General features: G+C 48.8%; 1 protein-coding gene across 29 annotated transcripts in view; it reads right to left on the reverse strand.

Annotated features, from left to right (window-relative positions):
* LOC119251631 (zinc finger protein 420-like) overlaps positions 1-25,270 on the reverse strand; it is a 257,400-nt gene that overhangs the window by 220,298 nt on the left and 11,832 nt on the right. For 26 of the 29 annotated variants that reach the window (XR_008552956.1, XR_008552955.1, XR_008552953.1 and 23 more), the window contains exons 2-3: positions 13,544-13,706; positions 12,898-12,990 (exon numbers count right to left, since the gene is read on the reverse strand). Coding sequence is in view for 22 of the 29 variants with exons in the window: in XM_054698257.1 (XP_054554232.1) it covers positions 12,898-12,990; positions 13,544-13,706 (256 nt within the window). In the remaining 7 variants the exon portion in view is untranslated. The other 3 variants (XM_054698270.1, XM_054698271.1, XM_054698252.1) reach the window with 3 other exon arrangements.

Genomic DNA, 25,270 nt, shown 5'->3' on the forward strand with positions numbered 1-25,270 from the left:
AGCACTAACGTGTATCCCAAGCCCACTCCCAGTGAGTTCTGTATTAAAAAGTCAACTATCTAGGGCTTTATTCTTTATTCCTCCCATTTCTTTATCTACCTACTACACGCATTGCAGTAGATAAAACTAGAACTTACTAAAATATTTCTCATGATTCTCTAAAAGTCGATTTTCTTTCTATATACACCAGCCTCAAATGAGAATTCTTGTTTTAGACATGGAGCTCAGAGGCCTCGTGGGTGAAAACCCCCAAATACCATGGCTAGGTGGAGAAACCTAAAATGAAAATCTGAGGAATAGCCCAAGTTACACTATCAACAATTTAGAAAAAATGAAACTCATAGAGTCACTGGTTTCCCACCCTATTCAATCACAGCCTCGTAGGCCAGCTAGAAAACAATGTTTCCACTCAGAAGGCAATTTAGGACAACCTGAACCAATACAGTCCCTGGCATGGCCTCTGCTCAAATTACTGGGAGACTTTCATTCTATCAGATGTGATTTTGAACTGATAGTTACCAAAGCAACTAGCCAACGGGGAGCTGGGAGGGGAGCTGCTGGTCTTTCTGAACCCGCAGCCTGCCCTTCATTGTGAACATGCAGCCTGATTTGGGGGACTCTCCTGGTGGCGTAGTGGTTGAGCGCTGGGCTGTGAGGCTGCCCGCAGCCTCTGCAGCACCGGTTTGACCTCTGGCCAGCCGGCGAGGGTCTCATATGGCGTACAGACCTCTCCTGCCGCTTCCGCTGCTCCCCCCAGCAGTGTGTCTCATCAGTCTGCCTGTTCTGTTCCAGGCTCTGGCTCTGGCGGATCCTCTCACCCTCCCGTACATCTGGCCTGTATCCTGGTTCTTGTACAAAAAAATAATCTTTGAGAAAAAAAATAAAGTGAAGATTTTCACCCAGGAAGCCGCCTGATCCACTTTCTTTCAAAAAAAGTTTGAATTTACTTTACTAGAGAAGCGTGAGCAGAGAGGGACTTTGCCTCCCGCCCTTCGTGACCTAATCACGTGGAGGATTTATCTCCTCATTTTTTATTTATACATACAAGAACTGGGGTACAGGCCAGATGTGGGGGGGGGTGAGAGGATTCACCAGAGAGAATGGGGAGCAGCACAGGAGGATCTACTGAAACGCTGCTGAGGGGAGCAGCGGGGAGACTGCAGGAGTCTGCCACGTCTTGTGAGCAGCTCCCTGGCTGGGTCCGAACTAGCACTGCAGAGGCTGCGGACAGCCTCACAGAGCAGCTTGTGACCTTTGCTCCCCAGGGAGGACCTATGGCCTACTTCCTGAAGATCCTCTCTGGAGGGCAGAGGTTGGGAGCCCTGGTTAGATCCTCATCACCTGCCCCCAGGGCACACGGTGGGGTGGAGAGACCGGCTCCCCTTCCTTCCGGGCAGCCATTCAGACCCGGGTGGGGGCGGGGTGCTCCCCTGCCAGTCAGACCCGGCAGGGAGGGAGCGATGGCCCTGGACTATGTCACCCCGCGGTCCCCAAACCCTGAGGTGAGTGCCTGAGAATAACACATGGGTGGGGATGACAGTTCCGGTGCATCCACCCAAGGTGCACCCACTCGGCACGACGCACTGGGAGACCTGTCCGCAGAGGCGGGACAGGGAGGGTCACGCTCAGGAATGAGCCCCGACCCCCAGGGTCCTCCCGGCACAGTAAGATGCCAGCCAAGCCCCCCAGTTCCCACCTGCAGTGCCCCCACAGGGCCCGTAAGGCCCTTCTCCGCGGGCAGCGCATGGGGGTGTTCCCATGCCCCCACCCAGGACACACCCGCTCCTCCGGCGATCATGAGGCCCCAGGCCATAGGAGATGGGTCGCGCAGAAACTGGGGTCCCACCGGCCCTGACTTCACTCAGGGGCTAAGGTGGGGCGCGTGGGCGGGAACATGCAGGTGTGGCTGGCAGGTGCGCGGGCCCAGCACACCTGGGCGAATCCCGTGGGGGCGCCCGTCGGGGAGTTCCGCACAAAAGGGAGAAGATGGCCCGTGTCTGCTCCCAACACGGCCACGGACGCGTCGAGAGCCATTCGAGGGGCGAAAGGCATCTGTCCCGAGCTGGGCACCTGCTCGGGATTCCTCAGCGGGGACCGCGGACGCGCCAGAGCGGACCTCCCGGGAGAGACAGGTGGGTCCACTGCGCCCGTCGGGCTGGGGCGCTGTGTACCCGGATCCCCGCCCCAGCAACACCCCGCGCCCCCGCCACCCCGAGGTCGTGGCATCCCCGCTTCTCGGCACCAGGAGGGGCAGCCTCTTCTCCAGCCCGGGCGGACCGAGACCCCTGCTGGGCCCCGCATCCTCCTCAGCCCGCTTCACCGTCCACCTGCAGCTGCCCCAGCGCCGTCCAGGGACACGGTCCACTGTCCTCTGTCCAACTGTCCTCGCGGTAGGCACTTACACATCGTCTCCAGCGATTTGTTGCTGCAAGACACGGCTGGTGAACACGTTTCCACATGAAGAATTTCATCGGCATTGGAAAGCATCTCCTCAGGTCGCTCCCCCCGACAAAGAAAACCCGTATCAAGCAGTCTGCATATTTTACATGCCCAGCTCTCTACAGGAGGATGGCATCATTTCATTCTTGTACGGGGAAGGAGAGAGGGGATGGATCTCACTGCACCGTGGCCAACAATGTCCTTCCAGGCATGCAGGGCGGGGAGCACCCGGCCCACGAGAACCAAGGACACGATGAAGTGTCGTTATAGACAAGAAATATTTCACTACCCGAGACGCTCAACAGTAAGCAGCCTTGGCTCCGGAGCACAAATAAGGGAAACATTTAAACCCCCCGAGTTTTCGAAGGTGAACAGAGGACTCCAGGAGGGAAGCGAGCAAAACCGCCAGATGCTCACCGGCACAGCATCTCTGCGCGCCACACTGAGATTCCATCACAGGTCTCCACAGCCGCGGTGCCTGCGGGAGCGGCAGCCGCCCGAGCAGGGCAGGAGGGAGGTCTGCTCGTGAAACCTCCCACCTCACCCAGGGTCCTTCCCCACCCCTCCTTTGGCTGCAGCCAGAGAACTCCACAGACACGCAGGAGGACGGAGCAACACCTGAGGAGCCGGAGCTCCCAAATGATCACGCAGATGCCCCCAGCCAGACAGGCACCCCCAGGAGAGAGGGAGGGAGTTGAGAGGCTGAAGCACCCCGTGTTCCAGGTTCCACGTCACAGCGCCTGGGGTCGCTTACTGTGAGCAATGCAAATGGTGTCTTGAATTACGACGACATCCTGGACACCGCGTGAAGTGTTTTCTCCTTTATCGGAGCACCCATCCCGGGCTGCCTTGTCAGTATCATCTCCCAGGACCCCAGCTGCCCAACGTGTACATTTTTCCCAAGTTGAGATGACAGCTCTCCATTGAGAAAACTGCCAATAATTACTCTCATCGGAAACTTCTGGACGTTCTCATGAAGCCGAAACTCCACTCGGCTCTAAACAACAACTCCGGTTTCGCTGTCAGAATCATTCTCCTTAAACAAGGGGAAATGGAAGCTCCATGACCTATAACTCTGTCGACTGTCCAGTTTATGTTTCAGAGCCTTCCTGAGGTGCTGGCTGACCTGGACACATTCTGCAGCGCTGAGAGGCTTGAGGGGCTCTGCATGCAGGGACTGGGGACAGCAAAATGCTGTTGCTTCTGAGGCTGCAGCCTGGGCCACCAGAGGGGCAGCTGCCCTGGTCCAGCGGTACAGGGCTCAGCCACTCCCCTCCTGCCTGCGGGGCTCCAGCAACCATCCCTTCCTCAAGACACTTGGCCAGATCTTTTCAAGTTTAAGCTTTTTCTTTTTTTAAAAAAAAAGATTTATTTATTTAGTTAGTTATATAAGCACTAGGTACAGTCAGAAACATGGGAGGGTAAGAGAATTCACCAGAACCAGAGTGGGAACTAGAACAAGCAGACTGACAAAGTACACTGCTGTGAAGGGAGCAGCGGGTGACAGGACAGGTCTGAGTACCATGTGGGACCCTCCTCCGGTGGACGGGGAGCAGCCAGGTATCGAACCGGTGCCGCAGAGGCTGCGAGCAGCTTCGCAACCCAGCGCTCAACCGCGGCGCCACCGGGGAGGCCCCTTTTTATGCTTTTAATGGATGCAGCAGATAGCAGACCCTTTCTAGAGCGGGTATTTTGGGGGCTTTGCGGTCCCCCCTTCCTATAACAATAGGCATTTTTAAATTCCCAATTTCGACGTCACGCGCCCCCCCCCCAGAAGACGGAGGAGGCGAGTGACAGACACAGAACCACCCCGAACTCACTCGTCTCTCCACATTCTGACGATGGCCGCCCGTAGGAGCCCCAGGGGAACCCCCGTGTCCAGTGGCGCCGAAGGAACAGCGCCCCGGGGTAGACGAGGGAGGACCGCGAACCCGGAGGAGGCACCGCCAGCTCGGACCCCGGCTCGCGGGGAGGACATGCCCGGGACGGGCTGATGCTCCCGAGGCGCCAAGACCATCGTGGCGATGGAAAGACACGCGGGTCACGGGGGCGCGAGGGGGGGGACGGTCCCACCAGGGACCGGGGCACGGTCTGACCAGCGACGGCGCGAGCCCCCGAGGCTGACAGTGCCGGGGCCGCCTCTGCCCAGAAGGGCGCAGGCCCCAGCCGAGGTCGGGGCCTCCTCCGCACCCCAACTCTCCCCCTCGCCCCCAGCCCACAGTACCCTCCCTCGGTGAGTTAGGGACTCAGGCCCGGGTAGGGGCGGCTCCGGCTTCCCCAGACAGCATCCCTGGAGGGCCAGGAGCGGCCGGAACCGGCACAGGGCTCACCTCAGATGGAAAAGTTTCCCGGGTGACTCAGCAGTGACCGCAGCGAGCGCCGGGGGCATCTTCACAGACCTCACGTGTGCTGCACACTATTTCCTCAGCTCACCCCGAAAGGCCGCCGAGCCGCATGCGAAGAGTCCCAGCGAGACAGCACCCCGAGCAGCGTCCGTATACTCCACCCCAGCTCTCCACAGGAGTACGGCACCCACCCCCTCTCTCCTCAGGACGGCGTGAGAGGCCACAATCACCTCACCTTGGCCGACATGTCGGTCCCCGCAGCCAAGCCCACAAGTAAGTCTCAGGACACGAGCTGGAAACGCCACCTCTCCCGGCCAAGAGGACTTGACGCCCATCCCTGCTCATGAAAAGGGGAGCATCTCCTCCTGGCCTGCTCTCAGGGTGTATTTTCTGTCTCTCAGGATGGTCCACATCATCTTGCACACATCCACGTTTTTACAGATTTGTTTCATGAATCTACACATATTTATTGGTGTTCTTCAAAATGATGATATCGCAAGTCAGATTAATTTATAACTGGGAATTTGATAAGGAAACTCTAGCTCAATTATTTGGCTTTCCAAAATGCTCGTTTAACGAATATTTAAGATTTGTTTATTTATGCACACAAGAGCTGGGGAACAGGCCAGAGATGCCGGGGTTGAGAGGATTCACAAGAGACAGAGCAGGGAACAGAACAGGCCAACTGACAAAATACACTGGTGAGGGGCGCAGCAGGCCAGTCAGGAGAGGTCAGCCGCGCCATGTCAGTTAGCTCCCGGCCGGCTGGGGATCCAGCTTGTGCACGGTGGCTGCAGTAGTTGGAGAGCACTGTGTTTAACCCCTGGGCCACCAGGGAGGTACCGGACCTTTAGTTTCAGATCAGAAGTGTGACTCCTTCATTTCCCCCCACTTTTAATCAGGAAAGCTTTGGTTATTCGGGCTCTCTCTCCGCTCAGCATCACCACGGCGCCACAGAAATACACCAGAAGGTGTCCGGGGCCCCTGAAGAGGGAGTCGGAGCGAGAGTGACATCAAGGACTTGCTCTACCACAACCTTCCACGCTGACCACTCACCCCAAGGTATGAACTGACTAAGACAAACACCACATTCAGGACACGGCCAGCAACAGCGGAAGGGATTATGTTCTGAACAAAGAGTGAAGGAAAAAGACCTGGATTACATCGATCAGGTCCAGGAGAAATACAGGGAAACAGAAGGAAGGGTCAGGGGAAAAAGACAAAACTAGCAGGCAGATGACAGAGCTGAGACACGAGCAGGGGACATAGCAGAAGAGGGGCCAGGAGGGGAGGAGGAGCAACAGGGCCTGGGGTGACTGGTCGCAGGGGTGGTGCGGACAGGACATTTGCAAGAATTATACAGAAGGGGAGTAATCCAATATTGCACAAAGATGAACAATACTTTAATAAAAAAATTCTGGGGCCTCAGCTCGTGCAGGGGTAAGGACTCAGCACTATGAAGCTTTTCTCAGTACTGCAGACACGAGTTCAATCCCTGGTCAGGGAGGTGACCCACATGGCACAGTAGACCTCTCCTGTCTCCCAACTGGCCCCCTCAGCAGTGGATTTCAGTAGATCCACCTGTTGTGCTCCCCAATCTCGCTGTGGAGAATCCTCTCACCCCATCACACCTCTGGGTTGCACCACAGTTCTTGCATGCAGAAATAATCTTCCAAAAAAATACCTGGCTAACGGGAGCAGCGGGTGACACAGGAGAGGCCTGCTGCGGCCATATGTGGGGCGGCTCCCTAGCTGGGGCTGAAACCCGCCCCAGAGCACGCAATAGCGCTGAGACTTAACCCCGAGGCCACCAGGGAGGCCCTGAAAAACTTCATCATGAAAAGTGGGTAAAGACACCTGCAGACCTCAACCTACAGCAGATAGCCCACAGTTCAACTTTTCCTTCTAGAGGAGGACATTTTGGATTTGAGCAATTCCAGCATCGGGGGGCACCACAGAGGCTTAGAGTACTGGACAGAACGTGACGACTAAGTTAGAAAACCCAGAGAGATCACTTACCCATGCAACATGCAGTGTGCCCTGTAGACAGACAGCTACCGTGGACATGAATAGCATCGCCCAGGAAGTGAAGAGGATACTAGAAGCATCAGCAACAGGAACACCAACATCATCACTGCATGAACTTGGGAGAACAGAGTGAACCAGGTAACTACGCAATTAGGAGTGAAACTGCATGTCAGTTCCCATTGTTCTCAGCTGCACGATGTGATTGAGCTCCCAAGTTTGAATATTTTTTAAAGGATTTTTATTTATTCAACCATACAAGAACCAGGGTACAGGACAGATGTGTGGGAGAGTGAGAGGATGCACCAGAGGCAGACGGGGAACAGAACAGGCAGACTGACCGAAATACACGGCTGAAATACACGCAGTGGGCCAGACACGAAAGGTCTGCGCACCATGGGGCTGCTCCAGGCCAGCCAGGGAATCAAACTCGCACCGCAAAGGCCACGGATAGCTTCACAGCGCTGCGCTCAACCACCTGCGCCACCAGGGGAGGCCTGCCTGTCCACTCTTGACATTCATAGCATTTCTATCCAGTGTGGAATCTGTCATGCCTACTGAGGGCTGGCTTCCTGAAAAGTTTTCCCACATTCTTCACAATCACAGGGATTTTCTCCAGTGACATCTCTGATGTCCAGTGAGACCATGCTTACTGGAAAAAGTTTTCCCACACTCTTGACACTCATAAGGTTTCTCTCCAGTGTAACTTCTCTGATGTTTACTGAGGGGTGATTTCTGGCGGAAAGTTTTCCCACACTCGTGACACTCATAGGATTTCTCTCCAGTATGAATTCTCTGATGTGTAATGAGGTGTTTTACTAGAAGCAGCTTTCCCACACTCTTCCCAATCATAGGGTTTCTCTCCAGTGTGAATTCTCATGTCTAATGAGGTGTGACTTACGGGAGAAAACGTTTCCCAAACCCTTCGCAATCAAAGCGTTTCTCACTGGTGTGACGTATCTAATGTTCAGTGAGGGATGATTTCCGGTGGAAAGTCCTCCTGCACTCTTGACATTCATAAGGCTTCTCTCCAGTGTGACTTCTCTTATGTTTCCTGAGGGATGATTTCCACTGGAAAGTCTTCCCACACTCTCGACATTCATAAGTCTTCTTCTCTCCAGTGTGAATTTTCAGATGCTCACTGAGGTAAGACTTACTGGAAAAAGCTTTCCCACACCCTTCACATTCATAGGGTTTCTCTCCAGTGTGACTTCTCTGATGTCTAATGAGATCTGTCTTAGTAGAAAAAGCTTTCCCACACCCTTCACATTCATAGGGTTTCTCTCCAGTGTGAATTCTCTGATGTCTAATGAGATGTGCCTTAGTAGAAAAAGCTTTCCCACACTCATTGCAATCATAGCGTTTCTCACCAGTGTGAAGTCTCTGATGTTCAGTGAGTAATGATTTCAGGTGGAAAGTCTTCCTGCACACTTGACACTCATAAGGCTTCTCTCCAGTGTGCATTCTCTGATGGTTTCTGAGGGATGATTTACGCTGCAAAGTCATCCTACACTTTTGACATTCATAAGGTTTCTCTCCGGTGTGACTTCTCTGATGACTACTGAGGGATAATTTCCTGTGGAAAGTCTTCCCACACTCTTGACATTCATAAGGCTTCTCTCCATTGTGAATTCTCTGATGCTCACTGAGGTAATACTTACTGGAAAAAGCTTTCCCACACTCTTCACATTCATACAGTTTCTGTCTAGTGTGAATTCTCTGATGAGTAATGAGGTGTGACTTACTAGAAAAAGTTTTCCCACACTTTTCACAATAATAGGGTTTCTCTCCAGTGTGACTTCTCTGATGGACAGTGAGGGATGACTTACTAGAAAAAGATTTCCCACATTCTTCACATTCATAGGGTTTCTCTCCAGTGTGACTTCTCTGATGAAAAAGGAGGTGTGACTTACTAGAAAAAGTTTTCCCACACTTTTCACAATAATAGGGTTTCTCTCCAGTGTGACTTCTCTGATGGTGACTGAGGGATGATTTCCAGGAGAAAGTCTTCCTACACTCTTGACATTCATAAGGCTTCCCTCCACTGTGAATTTTCTGATGCTCACTGAGGTAATACTTACTGGAAAAAGCTTTCCCACACCCTTCGCATTCATAGGGTTTAGCTCCAGTGTGACTTCTCTTATGTCTAATGAGGTGTGCCTTAGTAGAAAAAGCTTTCCCACACCCTTCGCAATCATAGCTTTTCTCACCAGTGTGAAGTCTCTGATGTTCAGTGAGGGACGATTTCTGGTAGAAAGTCTTCCTGCACTCTTGACATTCATAAGGCTTCTCTCCAGTGTGACATCTCTTATGTTTCCTGAGGGATGAATTCTGGCGGAAAGTCTTCCCACACTCTTGACATTCATAAGGCTTCTCTCCAGTGTGAATTCTCTGATGCTCACTGAGGTAATACTTACTGGAAAAAGCTTTCCCACACCCTTCACATTCATAGGGTTTCTCTCCAGTGTGACTTCTCTGATGGTGACTGAGGGATGATTTCCAGGAGAAAGTCTTCCTACACTCTTGACATTCAAAAGGCTTCTCTCCACTGTGAATTCGCTGATGCTCACTGAGGTAATACTTACTAGAAAAAGCTTTTCCACACCCTTCACATTCATAGGGTTTCTCTCCAGTGTGAGTCCTCTCATGTAGAACAAGAACTGACTTACAGGAAAACACTTTCCTGCACACCCGACATTCATAGGGTTTCTCCCTTGTGTGAGTTCTCTGATGGACACTAAAAGCAGATTTGTGCCTGAAAGTTTTCTTACATACCAGACACGGGTAGCGCTTCACTCCCGTTTGAGATTGGGGATGTACAGTGAGGGCAGTCTTCCATGATAAAGTTTTCACGTGATCGTTAGAGCCAAACAACTTCACTGCAGTGAGATTTCTCTGGTATCCCCTCTGTAAGGAAATCTCAGAGGTGCCCCCACACTCATCAGGTTGATCGTCTGCTTGTGATTTCTGATGTTCAGTCAGAACAGAGGTTTTAGAGGCCACTTCACCATATCTCTTATATCCAAAATTATTCTGCCCTAACTGGGTACTCTCATGCGGATAGGTGTGAAATGTGTTGCTGAGACTGGCCCCACTTTTATAACATTCCTGCTGCTCGTGTTCAACATATCTAGGAGGATTCAAAAGCTCTGGAGTCCTCTTCGCAGCTCCCCCCTTTTCATTACAACTGCAGGGAGTCTGTGCCCCTTGGGCTCTGTCTCGGACAACAAAAGGTGCCTCATCACGGGTGTCCCTGCACTCATTGCATTTACGGGCAGCCCCTTCAGGAAGGGCTCCTCTAGGTGTAAATACTGTTTCTTCACTTAAGACTTTTCCTTGTTCACGAAATGCAAAAGGTTGTTGAAAGTTCTGAATCACCTGGTGACTAAGGTGCTTAGGATACTTGATGGGTTCCCTCATTCTACTAAAGACCTCCTTGTTCTCTCCAGCATGCTCTTCATGAGGCTCACCAGGGATCATTATGGTCCTATGTATAGTAACGTTCTCAGGCGTCATTGCTGAATTGTTTCCATTTTTGATATTATGGTTCAAACAATGAATTAAGTCCAAATTGCTTTTTTCCATTAAGTCAGTTCTCTCGTTGGATGGTATTTTTCTGCTGGCGGTAAGAACTTGCCACACATGTCTGCCCTGATTTGCAGGGCTGTCGTGAGTCAGGTGATCCCCAGTATGGACATCTAAAGTGAGAAAAAAGTGACCATGTCTCTAAAAAGGAAGCCTTTTGAGTGAATACTACTAAGCAGCACAAAAGCTCCTATATTACAACACAATTTACAGGTATTGATTCTCTGATTCATGCTTTTTGCCTGTAGCAACTTATGGGGAGAACAGATTTCTTGGTATTTTGTATTTTAGCATAGAAGATCTGGGGTGTAGGCCAGAGGTGCAGGAGTGGGGGTGTTGTAGGGGAGCGTGGAGACAGTGTGTGGAACAGAACAGGCGGACTGACTGAAATACACTGCTGAGGGGAGCAGCGGGTGAGACAGGAGAGGTCTGCTGTGCCAAAGTGGGTGAGCTCCTTCACTGTAGATCAAACTCAGGCCATAATAGAGAGAGCTAAGAGACTTAATCTCTAGGCCTCCAGGGAGGCCCCAATTAACAGATTTTCTAATGCCAAACCAGGATAACAAAGCAGTAAAACTAATTTCACCATGGTTTTATAAAACCATAAATATTTGGTAAAAACAGTCCTTTAACTACAGTAGTCGATTTCAACCAGAAGCATTTCACCCAACATAGATCCTACATACTTTCTTTGTTAGACTGACCCTGTGCAGCTCTTGCAGGTACTTTCTGAATAACCAAGCCCTGCAGAGGCCATGGCTTTCCCAGAAATCTGTGGACTGAGTGACCCAGTCATTGCCAAGGCACTTTAAGCAAGAGGCCTGCTGAGACACAAGGACTCTGCTTCTCCATTTCCTTAGTTTTTCTTTCCACCCTGGCCCTGGCGACGACACCTGCAGAGGTTCTCAGAGGCATGCACTTCCCTCCATGGCAGAGACCTGTCAGTTCTTATTTAAATATATCGCATAAGGCTCAGAATCCTAACACATGTAGCAAACTCCGCTCATCATTGTGTCCCACGTTCCCTGCTGAGCAACAGGAAAAAAGTTCTGCATCCACCCTGTGGTTATCAGCGTTAAAGGCTTTTCCCACATGCTTTTGAGAGTAACATCCTGGAGTTCTCACCGCACTGCTTGGAACCTGCGTTTCTACTTTGTTGACAGTAACTCCAGTTTCTATGTCGTGTGTGACTCTCAGCTACATCACACTGTCATTGTTTCCTTTACTTTCCTCCCAACAATTCCCATGACAAGGTGGAATTGCACAGGTCACACTGCTCCCCAAGGTATGAGCCCTCAACCTCAAACTCTTGGTGCCATGGCTTTAGACACCACCACCTCAGGTTCCCCCTCCCATGTAACAGAACATCCCTTCCAATGATGAACAATTTCTGGGTCCTCCTCAGCCTCACAATTTACTATGTGGGCGGTCACAATGCTTGCCCCTGAAACACTACTCATGTTCTAAATAACTCTCCAGTCAACGCCCCTCTATCCCTTTTGAGTTGGTCACCTGCAAAGTGACATGTCCAATAGCAATAGACAGCCACTAGGCCAGATTGCAGAGGGAACAATAGATATGACATGTCAGTGCAAGCCATTCACCTCACCTGAGCTCTGACAGAAAAGAAGTAATCTCCATAATGATGCGTATGGAGCACACACACAAAAACAACATCCTCCACTTTGTTTCACTCATGCTGGTCAAACATCCTCTGTGTCTTTACCTCTCTATTAATAAATATATTTATTATACATTCTTTCCTCACAGAGTGTATAACTTCAGAAAACAAAGATCATTTCTGTGAGTACTGTTGCTCTCCCCTTGCATAGAAAATTTCCCACTGGCTAAACTTTCCATGAACACACAGAAATAAAAAAATTCCTGAACAGGTACCTAAAGAAAACAGTCTGTGAGAATACACTGAGAGAATACAGAAACGTGATTAATACAGAATAATCCCCACAGTATCAGGGACTGCAGACTGGTTTAAGAACACAGACAACCACCATAAAAAGAGCAGGAGGAAATGCATGAGAGAGCCGTATTTGGGAACTGAATAAAGAATGAGTTTGAGGGCCTCCCCGGTGGCGCAGCGGTTGAGCGCTGGGTTGCGAAGCTGCCCGCAGCCTCTGCAGCGCCAGTTCGATCCCACGCTGCTCCCCGGCCACCGAAGGAGGGTCCTGCATGATGCGCAGAACTCTCCTGCTGCCCCATGCTCCCCTCAGCAGTGTACTTTGGTCCTTCTGCCTGCTCTGCTCCCCACTTGGCTCTGGTGAGTTCTCTTGCCCTCCCGCGCATCTGACTGACTGTACCCCATGCTTGTATAAATAAATAAATAAATCTTTAAAAAAAAGAAAAAGAAAAAAAAAAAAGAATCAGTTTGATATATGCAGACACACTGTCCGAGGTTGCACAATGGGAAAGCACCTCACTGTGGCCAATAACATGGCCACACTCCCAGCATCCTCTCAGCCTCCCGGCCTGGCAAGCACTGACTGACCTGAGAGGTCCTGGTTTGGGGGATCGTCCACAGACCACAGCTGCACTCCCTGCTCCGACCTGATGCTCTCCTCAGGATCGGGAACACAATGCCCTGTGATAAGAAACAGTGTTGGTCTTCTATCAAGTTCAACTTCAGTCTTTGAAAAATAACAAATGTGGGCCTCCCCGGTGGCGCAGGGGTTGAGCGCTGGGTTGGGAAGCTGCAGCGCCAGTTCGATCCCCGGCTGCTCCCCAGCCACCAGAGGAGGGTCCCACATGGCGCGAAGACCTCTCCTGCCGCCCGCTGCTCCCCTCAGCAGTGTACCTCGGTCCTTCTGCCTGCTCTGCTCCCCGCTCTGGCTCTGGTGAATTCTCTTACCCTCCCGTGCTTCTGACTGTACCCAGTGCATGTATAAACAAAACAAACAAACAAATAAATAAAACATGCCTCTATTAAAAAAAAAGAAAACTAACAAATGTAGTGTGAAGAGCTGTGCAAAAGAGGCCTATCTGAATCTTTCCTTCAAAAAAACAAAAACCGAAACACCCACAATGTACACTGCCTGCATGTTCAACCTCACCAGCACTCAGTTTCATAAGGAAGTGCACACTTATCGGTGCAGAAGACAGCAGTGCACTAGGGTGTTACACTGGCGCTTCCTCACCTAGGGACACCAGGTGACTGCGGGTCTCCAGCATCACATCCCAGTACAGGGTCCTCTGAGCTTCACTCAGGCACTGCCACTCCTCCCACGTGAAGTTCACAGCCACGTCTTCAAATGACACTGTCCCTTCGGAGGGAACATTTCTCATCTCCGGGACGGCAGCCTGGGTCAGACAGAGCAAGTGCAAACATCTTATTTTGTGGGTCTTTGGTCCTATATAGGATGTATAGAATTCGCAGTTGAAAGAGCCTCGCCTCCACATTCACCAGTTCGGTCCTTAAAGCAGAACTATAGCTTGCCTTATCAATTTGAAAGTGTCTATGATTCTAAGAACAAAAAGATGAATAAATTTTGCTCTTTGAGGAGCTGATAACCTGGTTGGCAGGTGTAACAGACACATACCTGGAAGCATGTGCTAAAGGAGCTTCGTAACAAATGAAAAGCATGTACAAGTTTGTGCCAATATTTTACTCCTGTGACCTCAAAGCCTGGGATCTCCAACTCACAGTAAACAAAAACTGAACCCGAAACCAGAATGTTCAAACAATGAGGGGGGGAAAAGCACAGGTAAGAGATGTTCAACTACAAGCAACTATAAACCAGAGATGGGGTTTCTCAAACCGGGGGTTTTGGGGGGTGGAGGGAGGAGGGATTAGGGTTAAAATAAGGGGGGTAGGAATTGTCGGTGACTATAACCAAGATGAAAATGCATACATTGTGCAAAATAAAAAATGATGCAAATTATATATAAAATAAAATTTTAAGAAAAGATGTTCAGCTGACAGAGTCAGAGAAGACAGAACAGGTCATCACTTCTAAAATGGAAGGACAAAGGGGAGGAGAACTCAGCAATAACTCGGTGGCTGAGGTACGAGGAATGTTTTCCTAATATGCTGTCCGCATGACGGGCTGGAAGACACTGGAATTCCACACGCAACTGGACATGTGTGTGATGCATCAGGAACTCTAAGCTGAGAACAGAAATGTGGGAATCAGGGCCTCCCTGGTGGCACAAGGGTTTAAGGCTCAGCACTATGAAGCCATCGGCAGCCACTGCAACAAGAATTCAAGTCCCAACAACGGAGCTACCCAGAAGGCGCAGCAGATCTCTCCTGTCTCTCTGCTGCTCCCCTCACCAGTGTATTTCAGTCAGTCTGCCTGTTCCACTCCTGACTCTGACTCTGATGAATCCTCTCACCCCCTGCACATGTGGCCTACACCTGAGCACTATGTGCATAAATAAAATAAATAAATCTAAAAAAAAAAAAAAGAATTTAGGAATTCTCAGGATATTATTAATAGTTTTCATCACCGTAGGGGGGAACACGGTGACCAGAACAAAAGGTATTGAAAGAAGAGGAAAAACAACTAGAAGAGACTAATATTTCTGTTGGAGAAAGAAAAAAAATAGATCATAGCAATGAAAGACTTTTGGAAAACATGACGCTAGATATAAGAAAACAAACCTCTTAGGAAATCTGTAAATTGATTCCGTCATTTCATTTCCTGTGTAGAAAATCTTGCATACCTCCACACACATATTGATTAGGACCCCATAAAAATAAATTTCTATTTGTAATAACTAAAAAATGGATTGAGAGGGTTTTTCCTCAACACAAAACAAGTCGTTGACACAGCCACAGGCGACATCAACATTCCCAGTGAGAGAAGGACTAACAAAGATACTCAGGGTCCCCTTATTCACAATGGGTTCGGGTGATGCTACACAACAACAGTAACAACAGAAAGACAACATGCGTAAAAATGGTCATAGCAAGTAATAATTCATTCTCTTTTTTTTTTTTGGTGGGACCCTCACCGGTGTCCGAGGTTCGAACTGGCGCTGAAGAGGCTCTGTGCAGCCTTGCAAACCAGCGCTCAACCACTGCGCCACGAGGGGAGGCCCTATAATTCATTCTTGGAAAACTAATGAAAGCCACAGTAAAGCAACTCTGGAAAGGAAAACCCAGTGAGCAGACTGTGAGTATAACACACACCCATGTTCACACACACAGGAGCTCCTGTACGCTGCCAGGGAAATGACAACAGTAAGCAATGCATGTAGCGGAACCAAGGGCAGAGACTCCCTGGGATGAACAAATCCAGAGGGTTAAACAATGAAGTAAACAAATGCAAAGACACAACAGCATCCAGGACACGATTAGCCTGCTGCACTGACAGCAACTCTCGCAAGGTAACCCGGCACATCCCAGGTCTAGGAAAACAAAAATGCATTCTTCTTTATAGGCTCATTGATTAAAACGCTAATACAAGAAATGAAACAAGAGTAGAGAGAAGGTGGATGACTCATTTCTGTGCACAGAAAACACCCGGGAACTCCCAGCAGGAGTGGGCTCAGGATGCCATAAAAGCACTGTATGACGAAATGGGACAATACAATCCCCTCGCGCTTTCGACCCGTTCAAAATGGAAATGCGTAGCCACGAGGAAAGGACTGGAACACACAGCTCTGCAAATCACATACACAGGCAGGTCCTAACACATGAACGTGCTCAATACGACCGGTCACGAAGGAAAAATGAATCAGAAGTACAAGAGATGAGATTTTACATCCGCTGGGATCGCAATGATTTAAAAAGAAAGAAAAGAACAAGCACTGTCAAAAATTGGGACCTGGGTCCCTTGCGCACTGCTAGGGCAAACATAAATGATGCAGCCAGGAGGGAAGACAGGAAGGTGATTCTTGGGAAAAGGGAATTCAGAATGACAGGAGGACCCACCCCCACCCCCGGGTGTTCCCCTATAGCAGGGACAGCAGGGACGGGCAGAGACGTCTGCTCACCTACGGTCACGGCACCACCAGTCATAACAGCCCAAAGCAAAAATCATCCCAAGCCCCAGGTGATGGATTAATGGATAAATAAGACTGGTAGCTACACATAAGAGAGTATTAATGAGTCTCACAATGGAACTAGACAATGACACACACTACAATATGAAGGGACTCCTGTACAATACCTATGAAATGACAAAACAGTTAATTATGCAATAAAATAAGAGATTCACCAAGAAAACAAGGTGTAACAAGACTCCAGTTATACAGGTCTGAGTGGTCAAACTCTTGAAAACAGAAAGTAAATGGTGGACACAGGGGCTGAGGGACAGGGCAGTTGGGAGCGAAAGTTTCATGAGTGCAGTATTTTATTACTGGGAAATGAAAAAATCTGGAAGGTGGTGGCGGCTGAATAACACTGTCAGATACAAAATGCCAAAGAACACCACATTCAATAACAGCAAAAGGAGACTTTTTATTTTACATTTAAATGAAAATTCAGGGGCTTTCCTGGTGGTTAAAGGTTAAGACACAACCAATGGAGCTGTCCGCAGCCAATGCAAGCACGAGTTCAATCCCCGGCCAGAGAGCTACCCACATGACGCAGCAGCCCTCTCCTGACTCGCCCACTGCAACTCTCGTCAATGTATTTCAGTCAGTCTGCCTGTTTTGTTCCCCACTCTGTCTCTGGTGGTGAATCCTGCCCACCCCACCCCCGCACACCTCTGGCCCATACCCCAGTTTTTGTATGCAACAATAAGTATATCTTTTAAAAAATGAATGAATGAATAAATGAATGAATGAATAAATAGAGGGCCAGGTTTAGTAGGAAAAGGAGAAAAAGGAAGCAACAGTCACGATGGGCAGAAGAGCAGCCACTACTGCTCCCCACAGTGCAAAGGTTTATAAAATGAAACACCTGCATGGTCACAAGTGACAGGAAAGCTGCTAAAATTAGGTTGTAAAATATATTCTTTCTAACAATATTCTATAAACATTCTATCAAAATTAAAAAGAAAATCTACCATTAACGATAACTTCAGCAAGAATCATATGTATGACTAATGCACACACCTACTTTATTCCAGACTCAATGACAGATATGTGAAGCTCCTTATTAAAAACTACATTTACTGACCCCTGAGTAATGTCTCCCCCTGAACTCTGAGGTGTCACCACACTGGCCAGTGGGAGGTAGAAAAGGGAGCAACCTCATCACTGAGAAATTGCATCCATCAGGTTTGGCCAAGAATGAGAACTGTAATGTGAATTGAAACACACACACACAGACACACACACACACAGTGGTGCTGTTCTTAGCAACCATTAAGGTATCAGGTAATACTGAAGAGAAACTTGCATTGGGTGAGACTAAACTCTGGAATAGAGAAATCCCTTTCTGCTGGCGGGAGACCTGGGCTGAGAAGGATCTCATTCCCCACGGGAGGGCACAACACAGGACGAGGTTTGCATGTTGCATGAGCGGCAGCTGCCATCAGGATGTCTACAAGTGCAGTCAGGTGGGAAACGAGCCTGTGGTAGTAGGATGGGGCAGAGGCCCACGCTCAAGTGTAACTGGCAGAAAGGGCAAAACACAGCTGACTGACTCACTCAGCAGAAGTGCAGACTGAAGACGGGAGACCAGATCGGAACACAGGGATTAGCTACATTCAGGAGCACAAGATACTCAAGCACTCAGGGACACGGAAAAGAAATCATCAGAGAGACCATGACAGAAGCAAACACAAAGAAATTTGCATCTTCCAAAACACTGAAGATGGAGGAAAACTCACCAACACATACGATGAGGTCAACATTGCCCTCATCCCCCCCAAAAAAAGAGACAGCATAAAAGGGAAAAATAGACCAACAGCACCAAAGAACACAGAAGCGAAAATCCTCAAGAAATTCCACCCGACTTAATACAGCAACATGGGGCCTCCCTGGTGAAGCGAGGGGTCAAGACAAAGCACTATGAAGCTATCCGCAGCCCCTGCAGCATGAGTTCCATCCCCAGTCAGTGAACTCACCCACACGGCACACCTGACCTCTCCTGTCTCCCTGCTGCTCCCCTTAGTAAAGTGTATTTCACCAGATCTGCCTGTTCTGCTTCCCACTCTATCTCTGGTCAATCCTCTCACCCACCACATGTCTGGCCTGTACCCCAGCTCTTATATGGATAAATAAATCAATCTTTAAAATTCTTTTTTTTGTTTTTTTTTTTTTTAATAGAGGCATGTTTTATTTATTTGTTTGTTTGTTTTGTTTATACATGCACTGGGTACAGTCAGAAGCGCAGCAGGGTGAGAGAATTCACCAGAGCCAGAGCGGGAAGCAGAGCAGGCAGAAGAACTGAAGTACACTGCTGAGGGGAGCAGCGGGCGGCAGGAGAGGTCTGCGCACCATGTGGGACCCTCCTCTGGTGGCCGGGGAGCAGCCGGCGATCAAACCGGCGCCGCAGAGGCCGCAGGCAGCTTCTCAACCCAGCGCTCAACCACTGCGCCACCAGGGAAGCCCTCAATCTATAAAATTCTAAATGGATTAAATATTGGGTGACGTAGTTGACAGAAAATATAGGGACACACTAAGGACAGTTGCCACAAAGTGCACTAGAGAACACAACACCAACATCAAGGGAAAAAAAGGCAAATATCAACAAGTGAGACACCAACAAACCTAAAAGCTTTCATACCTCAAAAGAAACCAACCCAAACACTGAAAGGAGGTCTACAGAACAGAAAAAAAGAATCTACATGCCACACACGTGACAAGGGGTTCATTCCAAAAATTTATAACATCCCCAAACAATGCAAGAAACCACCTGATGACTTAATTAAAATTGGAAAAAGGGGGGCCTCCCTGGTGACACAAGGGGTTGGGACTCAGCCTATGAAGCTTTCCGTAGCCTCTGCAGCTAGTTTGATCCCTGGCCGGCACGGAGCAACCTACAAGGCGCTGCAGACCTCTCCTGACTAGTCCGCTGCTCCCCTCTGCTGTGTGTTTCAGTCAGTCTGCCTGTTCTGTTCCCCACTTTCTCTGGTGAATCCTCTCACCCCCTGTACCTCTCGCCTGCACCCCAGTTCTGACATGCATAAATAAATAAATCTTAATAAAAAAATGGACAAAGGAACTACATAAACTCTTCTAGAGAGGGAATTCTGACATCCTACAGACAATGAGAATGTTCACCTTAACTTACTGTAAGAGAAATGTAAATCAAAACATACTTAGATGCCACCTCACCCCTTGAGAAGGACCAAATAAAAATGAATGCATTTATACAAAACGGGGGATGGGGGGTGAAAATTTTATGGGGACTATAACGAAGATGAAAATGATTCCTCTCTGCAAAAATGAAAATGATGTGAAAATACGTAAAATAGTATTTTAAAAAAGTGAAAGACTGAAAAAAAAAAAAAAAAACATGGAATGAAGAACGCTGGAGAGGGCGCAGAGAAAAGGGAGCTCTCACCCACGGCTGCTGGCCATGACAGTCGGAACAGACCCTGTGGATGAGGGTGCAAAGGTTCCTTAAGGAAATAAAAACGGAAATTCCATGTCATCTGCAATACTTCTACACATTATCCTCAAAGGAAAACTCAAACACAAAAAGATTTATCCCACCCGGGAGCAGAGCAGCTCTGTTGCCAACTGCCCAGTCATGGCCCAACCTACATCCCTTCGGCAGAGGCGGGGCAAAAAGGGTGGAGCACATGCAGGGGAGCACTACAGGGCTGTGAGGAAGGAGCAAAGGGTCACACTGAGGATAAAATGGGTGGGCAAGGAGGAGACAGTCTGTTTTTTTTTTTTAAAGATTTATTTATTCAAGCATACAGGAGCTGGGGTACAGGCCAGAGGTGTGGGGAGGGGGGTGAGAAGATTGAGCAGACAGAGCAGGGAACAGAACAGGACGATTGACCAAAATACACTGCTGAGAGACCCAGCAGGCCACTCAAGTCTGCTGGGCCATGTGGGTAGCTCCCTGGCTGGCTGGGGGATGGAACTTGTCCTGCAGAGACTGCAGACAGCCCCATCGGTTGCATCTCAACCCCTTGAGCCACCAGGGAGGCCCCGGGAGGTGCTATTCTTCAATGAAATAAACCAAAAACTAGACACACATATCAGATGGCCAGTGAAAACTACAGGGCCCATAACGGGTTCAGGGCTCTGAGGGAAGAGAGCTCAACAGGGCCGCCCGGGGGCTGAAGGGGTTAAGCATTGCGCTGACTCAGAAGCTATCTGCCCCTCCACAGCGAGGAGCTACCCACAGGGCAGGGCAGACCTCTCCTGTCTGACCCACTGCTCCCCTCAGCAGTGTATTTCAGTCAGTCTGCCTGTTCTGTGCCCCACTCTGTCTCTGGTGAATCCTCCCCATCTCTCTCTCTCTCACACACACACACCCCCCTTTGGCCTGCACCCTAGCTCTTGTATGAATTAATTTAAAAAAATATACATAAGAAGTTCACATATAGTCTAAATAAGACATTCAGATACCAAGACAGATTTCATCAAAATCAAGACTCAGGTATTTAAGAAGCATCTTGACCTTCTGATATCTGGATCACAGAGTCGGTGTTTAGCTAATGTGAATGCACAAGAATTCCACGCTGTTATGAAAAGCTCACCTGCTCTTTCATCACATGCTTGTGAAGATTTCTTTTGGCAACAACGTCCAATACTATTCATGGCTCCATTACTATCATGAAGATACATGAGGATATTAATAAACTGTTAGTATATTCCCTAAAGGAGAAAATGATGAAATGAGTTGAACTTCAGCATTTTTCTGTGTCTAATTTTTATGCCCACAACGAAGTCCACGACTCCTCTGGGTGATTTAGATCAATCTTTTGAGTCAGCCACAAACAGCATCTCCATTTAGATTTTCTTCATTCAAGATACATGACACCATCATAAATGTACCCAAGCAATTAAGATGTAAAGAAACTCATCACCTGGAGGAGGGTCCCTTAGATGTTTGACACACAAAAGTCAAATACATGACTCCACGTACATACCAGGAGAAAGCCATAGAGTGAAGTGATTTAGGGCAGAATTATATTCATAAGGTCTCTTCACAATATCTCAAGTATGGTTGATAAAAAAGGACATAGAAAATAACTATACAGCTCCCCACACCATCGTCTTGAACTCTTAATTATTTTTTTTAAAGATTGATTTTATTCACTTATGCATACAAGAGCAGAGGGGTAGGCCAGAAGTGTAGGGGGTGAGAGGATTTGCCAGAGTCACAGTGGGGAGTAGAATACGCAGGATGACTAAAATATACTGCTGAGGGGAGGAGCAGAGGAGACAGGAGAGGTCTGCCACACCATGTGGCTAGCTCCCTGGCTGGATGGGGATCGAACTCGTGTTGCAGAGGCCACAGATAGCTTCATAGTGCTGTACTTTTAACCCCTTCCACCACCAGGGAGGCCCACAATTTCCTTTCTCACAGAATATCACTTCAACAAAGCAAAGGCCACTTCCGTGATTACTGTTCTTACCATCAACCATAGAAAATCTACCACTGTCAAAAACTTCCCATGAACATACTGAGTGAATAAACAAATGCCTGAAGAAGTACCTTAAAGAAAACAGTCGGCGAGAATAAACTAATAGAACACAGAAAATGTGACTACCGCAGAATAATTCCCTGCAGTATCAGGGACTGCATACTGGTTAAATCCAACATTAACAAACATTAAAAAAAGAGCAGGAGGACATCTAGTAGAGAGCTGTGTGTGGAAACGGAAAAAAGAATCACTTCAATAAATGCAGATAAACTGTCCAAGGTTTGGACATTGGAAAAGCAGCACAGTGTGGCCAACAGGTTAAGAAGAGAAACCAGGCATGGAGCAAGACCCCATCCTGGGACAGAGAACCAGGCGCAAGATCCTGGGTGTGGGTCACACCCTAGCAGCAGGCACTGCACAGGGTGACAGCCAGTGTTTTGCACCTGACAGCCTTGGGACTGAGACCTAGAGCGCAGCATTCGGGGGTGGGATCCATACAGCTCCTGGCACAACGCCAGGTGAACGTGCGGCAGACACAGCACCTGGCTTGAACGACAACCCCTGTGTTGAGGTGGAGCCAGGTAGGAGTGAGGAAGACACAGACACCTTCTCTCCTGCAAGTATCTCCTCCTGAGGGTCTCAGCAAGTCTTTCTTTATACCTTAAGGCCAGCGGTGAGATGACATCAGCATAAGCATCAAAGCAGAACAGAGACAATCATTACATATTTCCTCATGAACATACAAAGACCCTCTTGATCTCATACTACAAAAGGACACTTCCTTAATCTGATTAAGAAAATCTACAGGGACAATGACTCCCCTAGGTACAGCTCTTTTTCTAACATAATCCATTGTCTAAGACAGTACAATGTTCAGTAACAATCAATCACCCTGTGAAGCCTTCCTAATTTCCGAGTGGACATGAAAGTCCATTGTTACGCTCTATGACTAAAATCAACCCATTCCCTAGTACTCAATTCCTCCAGCCCATTATCAATTACTTCAAAGTGATCAAAAGTAACTCATCAATACTGTTTAGTTCTACAGAAATCTAACCTTCAACTAGAAATACCGAACCTCCACACAAGCTGCACACCGTTCACTTTTCTCATACACTAGGAGATGTACTGTTGCCGCAAACAGGTACCCCCAGGTTAGGCACAGCGGGTTCAGGGCAACTTGTTCTCCATAGTTCTCAGGGCCAAAACCTGTCTTTCCTAACTATATCTTAAACAATTTTTACTTCTTTAGTGACAGTTCAAGGGTAAGAACAATAAGCCAATTGTCACCTGGGTCCCAATTAGGTTTTCACAGGCCAATGAATAACTAACTTACTTCAGCATTAACCAGGAACAAAGAGGAGACCTTTAGCAGGCTTTGCCATGGAGACTCCCTAATTCAGATCTTCTTTGGGAGGTGCAAGGACTCCCCTCTTCTGGGAAGTACAACTTTCCCTCTTCAGAGGAGCACAGACACTCCGCTTCTAGGAGTCTCTCCTAATGCCCAGACGATGTCAAGAGACGCATGGGAGACGCAGCCTCCCGCAGAGCAGGCTGGGAAGGGTGAGACCAAGAGATAGAATAAAGAGGGCTGCCTTCACTTGCTCATGCAAAGAGGAGGATACCAATGTACAGAAATGTCCGGAAAAACAGGTCGAGAGGCCCATGTCCGAGGCTTCAGTTCCAATGAACGAAAGCAAGAAGTCATTGTAAACAGGTGGGGGACACACTTGGAGGTCACAGGCCAGCTGGTGAGAGAGAAGACCCAGGAGAGGTCTGAGGACAGAGCAGGGAGGTTCAGGACAGCTGAGAACAAAGACTGACACAGCTGAGGCAGGTCCACTCCTGCTGGGCTCTTCCCAGGGATGCTCTTTAAATGCTCCGGTGCAGTGGCACGCAATGAAATGTTACTCAGGGATCAAGAAAGACAAACTCTCACCATCTGCAGTAACAAGGATAGAGCTGGAAGGGTACAGTAGCCCATGGAGTCAGAAGGAAGAAGATAAATACCGGATGGTCTCACTGATACGTGGAATATAGAGTAAGCAAAAAAAAAAAAAAAACAATCAAGAAAAAGACAAAACTAGCGAACTGACCACAGAGCTGAGGTCCACAGCAAAGGAAGGAGAGTGAGGGGGGCGAGACAGGAGAGGAAAACACAGTGATGGTCCACGGGTGATGTGGCGGTGGGAGAGCTAGGGGACTACTGAAAGAAAAAAGAAATGGTCTGGTGCCGAGTGAGGCCTGGAGGCAGGGCATCTGAGAGCTGAGAGGAGACAAGAGGCTGCCCACACAGAAGAGCCTTCATGACTGATGCCTGAGGGGAAAGTGTGGGCAGGGGCCTGGGTTAGGGGACTGACAGAAAGGGTGACGTGGCAGGCGACGAATACTTGAAGACTGCAGTTTGGAAAAATCACAACAGGAAAGCACCATAAAGGGAGGATGTGATCCCAGGTCCACCTGGGGGGGTGTGGCACTCCATGTATGGTTGGTGTTAAAATTCTTCTAGCAAACGCCAACAGCTTGATAGCTGTGATCAGCTCCAGAAGTGAATCAGCCAGACTTTTGAAAGTTCCCGGAAGAATTCCTCCCTCATTCCTTCTCATGTGCCATCCCCCTCATACAAGCTGTTCTCAGAACACAGATAAAGGCCCGTCAGCCTGAGAGGAACCATGTTCCAGACATCTCATGTAATGCTTACTTATTGCCAGAACCTTCCATGTCTTAGATGTGCCTTTCATCTGTCCCCCCCGATCCATTTACCCTTGGCATGGACTCCAGGTTAGCTCCTTCCCTCTAGCGCCCATGCTGCCTCCCATCACCTCCAGCGATCCTCTTTTCTCATCCCTTCCCTCCCATTTGCTTCCTATCTAATGCATATAGTTCTAGCACTTTAGAGCCAGACTGATTCACAGCTGCTCTTCAGATACTCTTTGGTGCCTGGGGAAACCTAAATGTCAAGTCCAGATTCCTTAGCCCGGCACACTGAAGACTGACTGACTTCTCCAGGCTCCCCTGTGAACTTCCATATTCCAGGTGAGCAGCCTCAGAAGACCTAGAAAGACTGGGTCACAGGTCTTGTTCCCACCAATAATCTCATTAGCTACTGTTCCTGCTGGTCCTTGATGATGGGGTCCCGAGTGATTCACCAGGCCCAAGGCAGTCTCAGATAGCCCTTGTCTGATTTCCACCCCTCCGTGTGCTCTAAAAGGATATTAGAACTTGGGGGAATTCAAGACTGAGGACTGCTAAGCGCCCGCAGGCTTTGTGGACAGTCCCTATCAGCTGCTGTTACTAAGGACCCCTTGGCGTTCTTGAAAATTGTCCAGTATGTCCTTCTTCCAAAACAGTGATTGCCAGTGTGCACAGGTCAGAGACAATGGGACTGACATAGATGTTCTCTAGAGAGGTAAAACT

The sequence above is a fragment of the Talpa occidentalis genome, unplaced genomic scaffold (assembly GCF_014898055.3).
Source record: "Talpa occidentalis isolate TD23 unplaced genomic scaffold, MPIMG_talOcc4v2.1 talOcc4.2, whole genome shotgun sequence".
In the NCBI taxonomy this organism is placed as follows: Eukaryota; Metazoa; Chordata; class Mammalia; order Eulipotyphla; family Talpidae; genus Talpa; species Talpa occidentalis.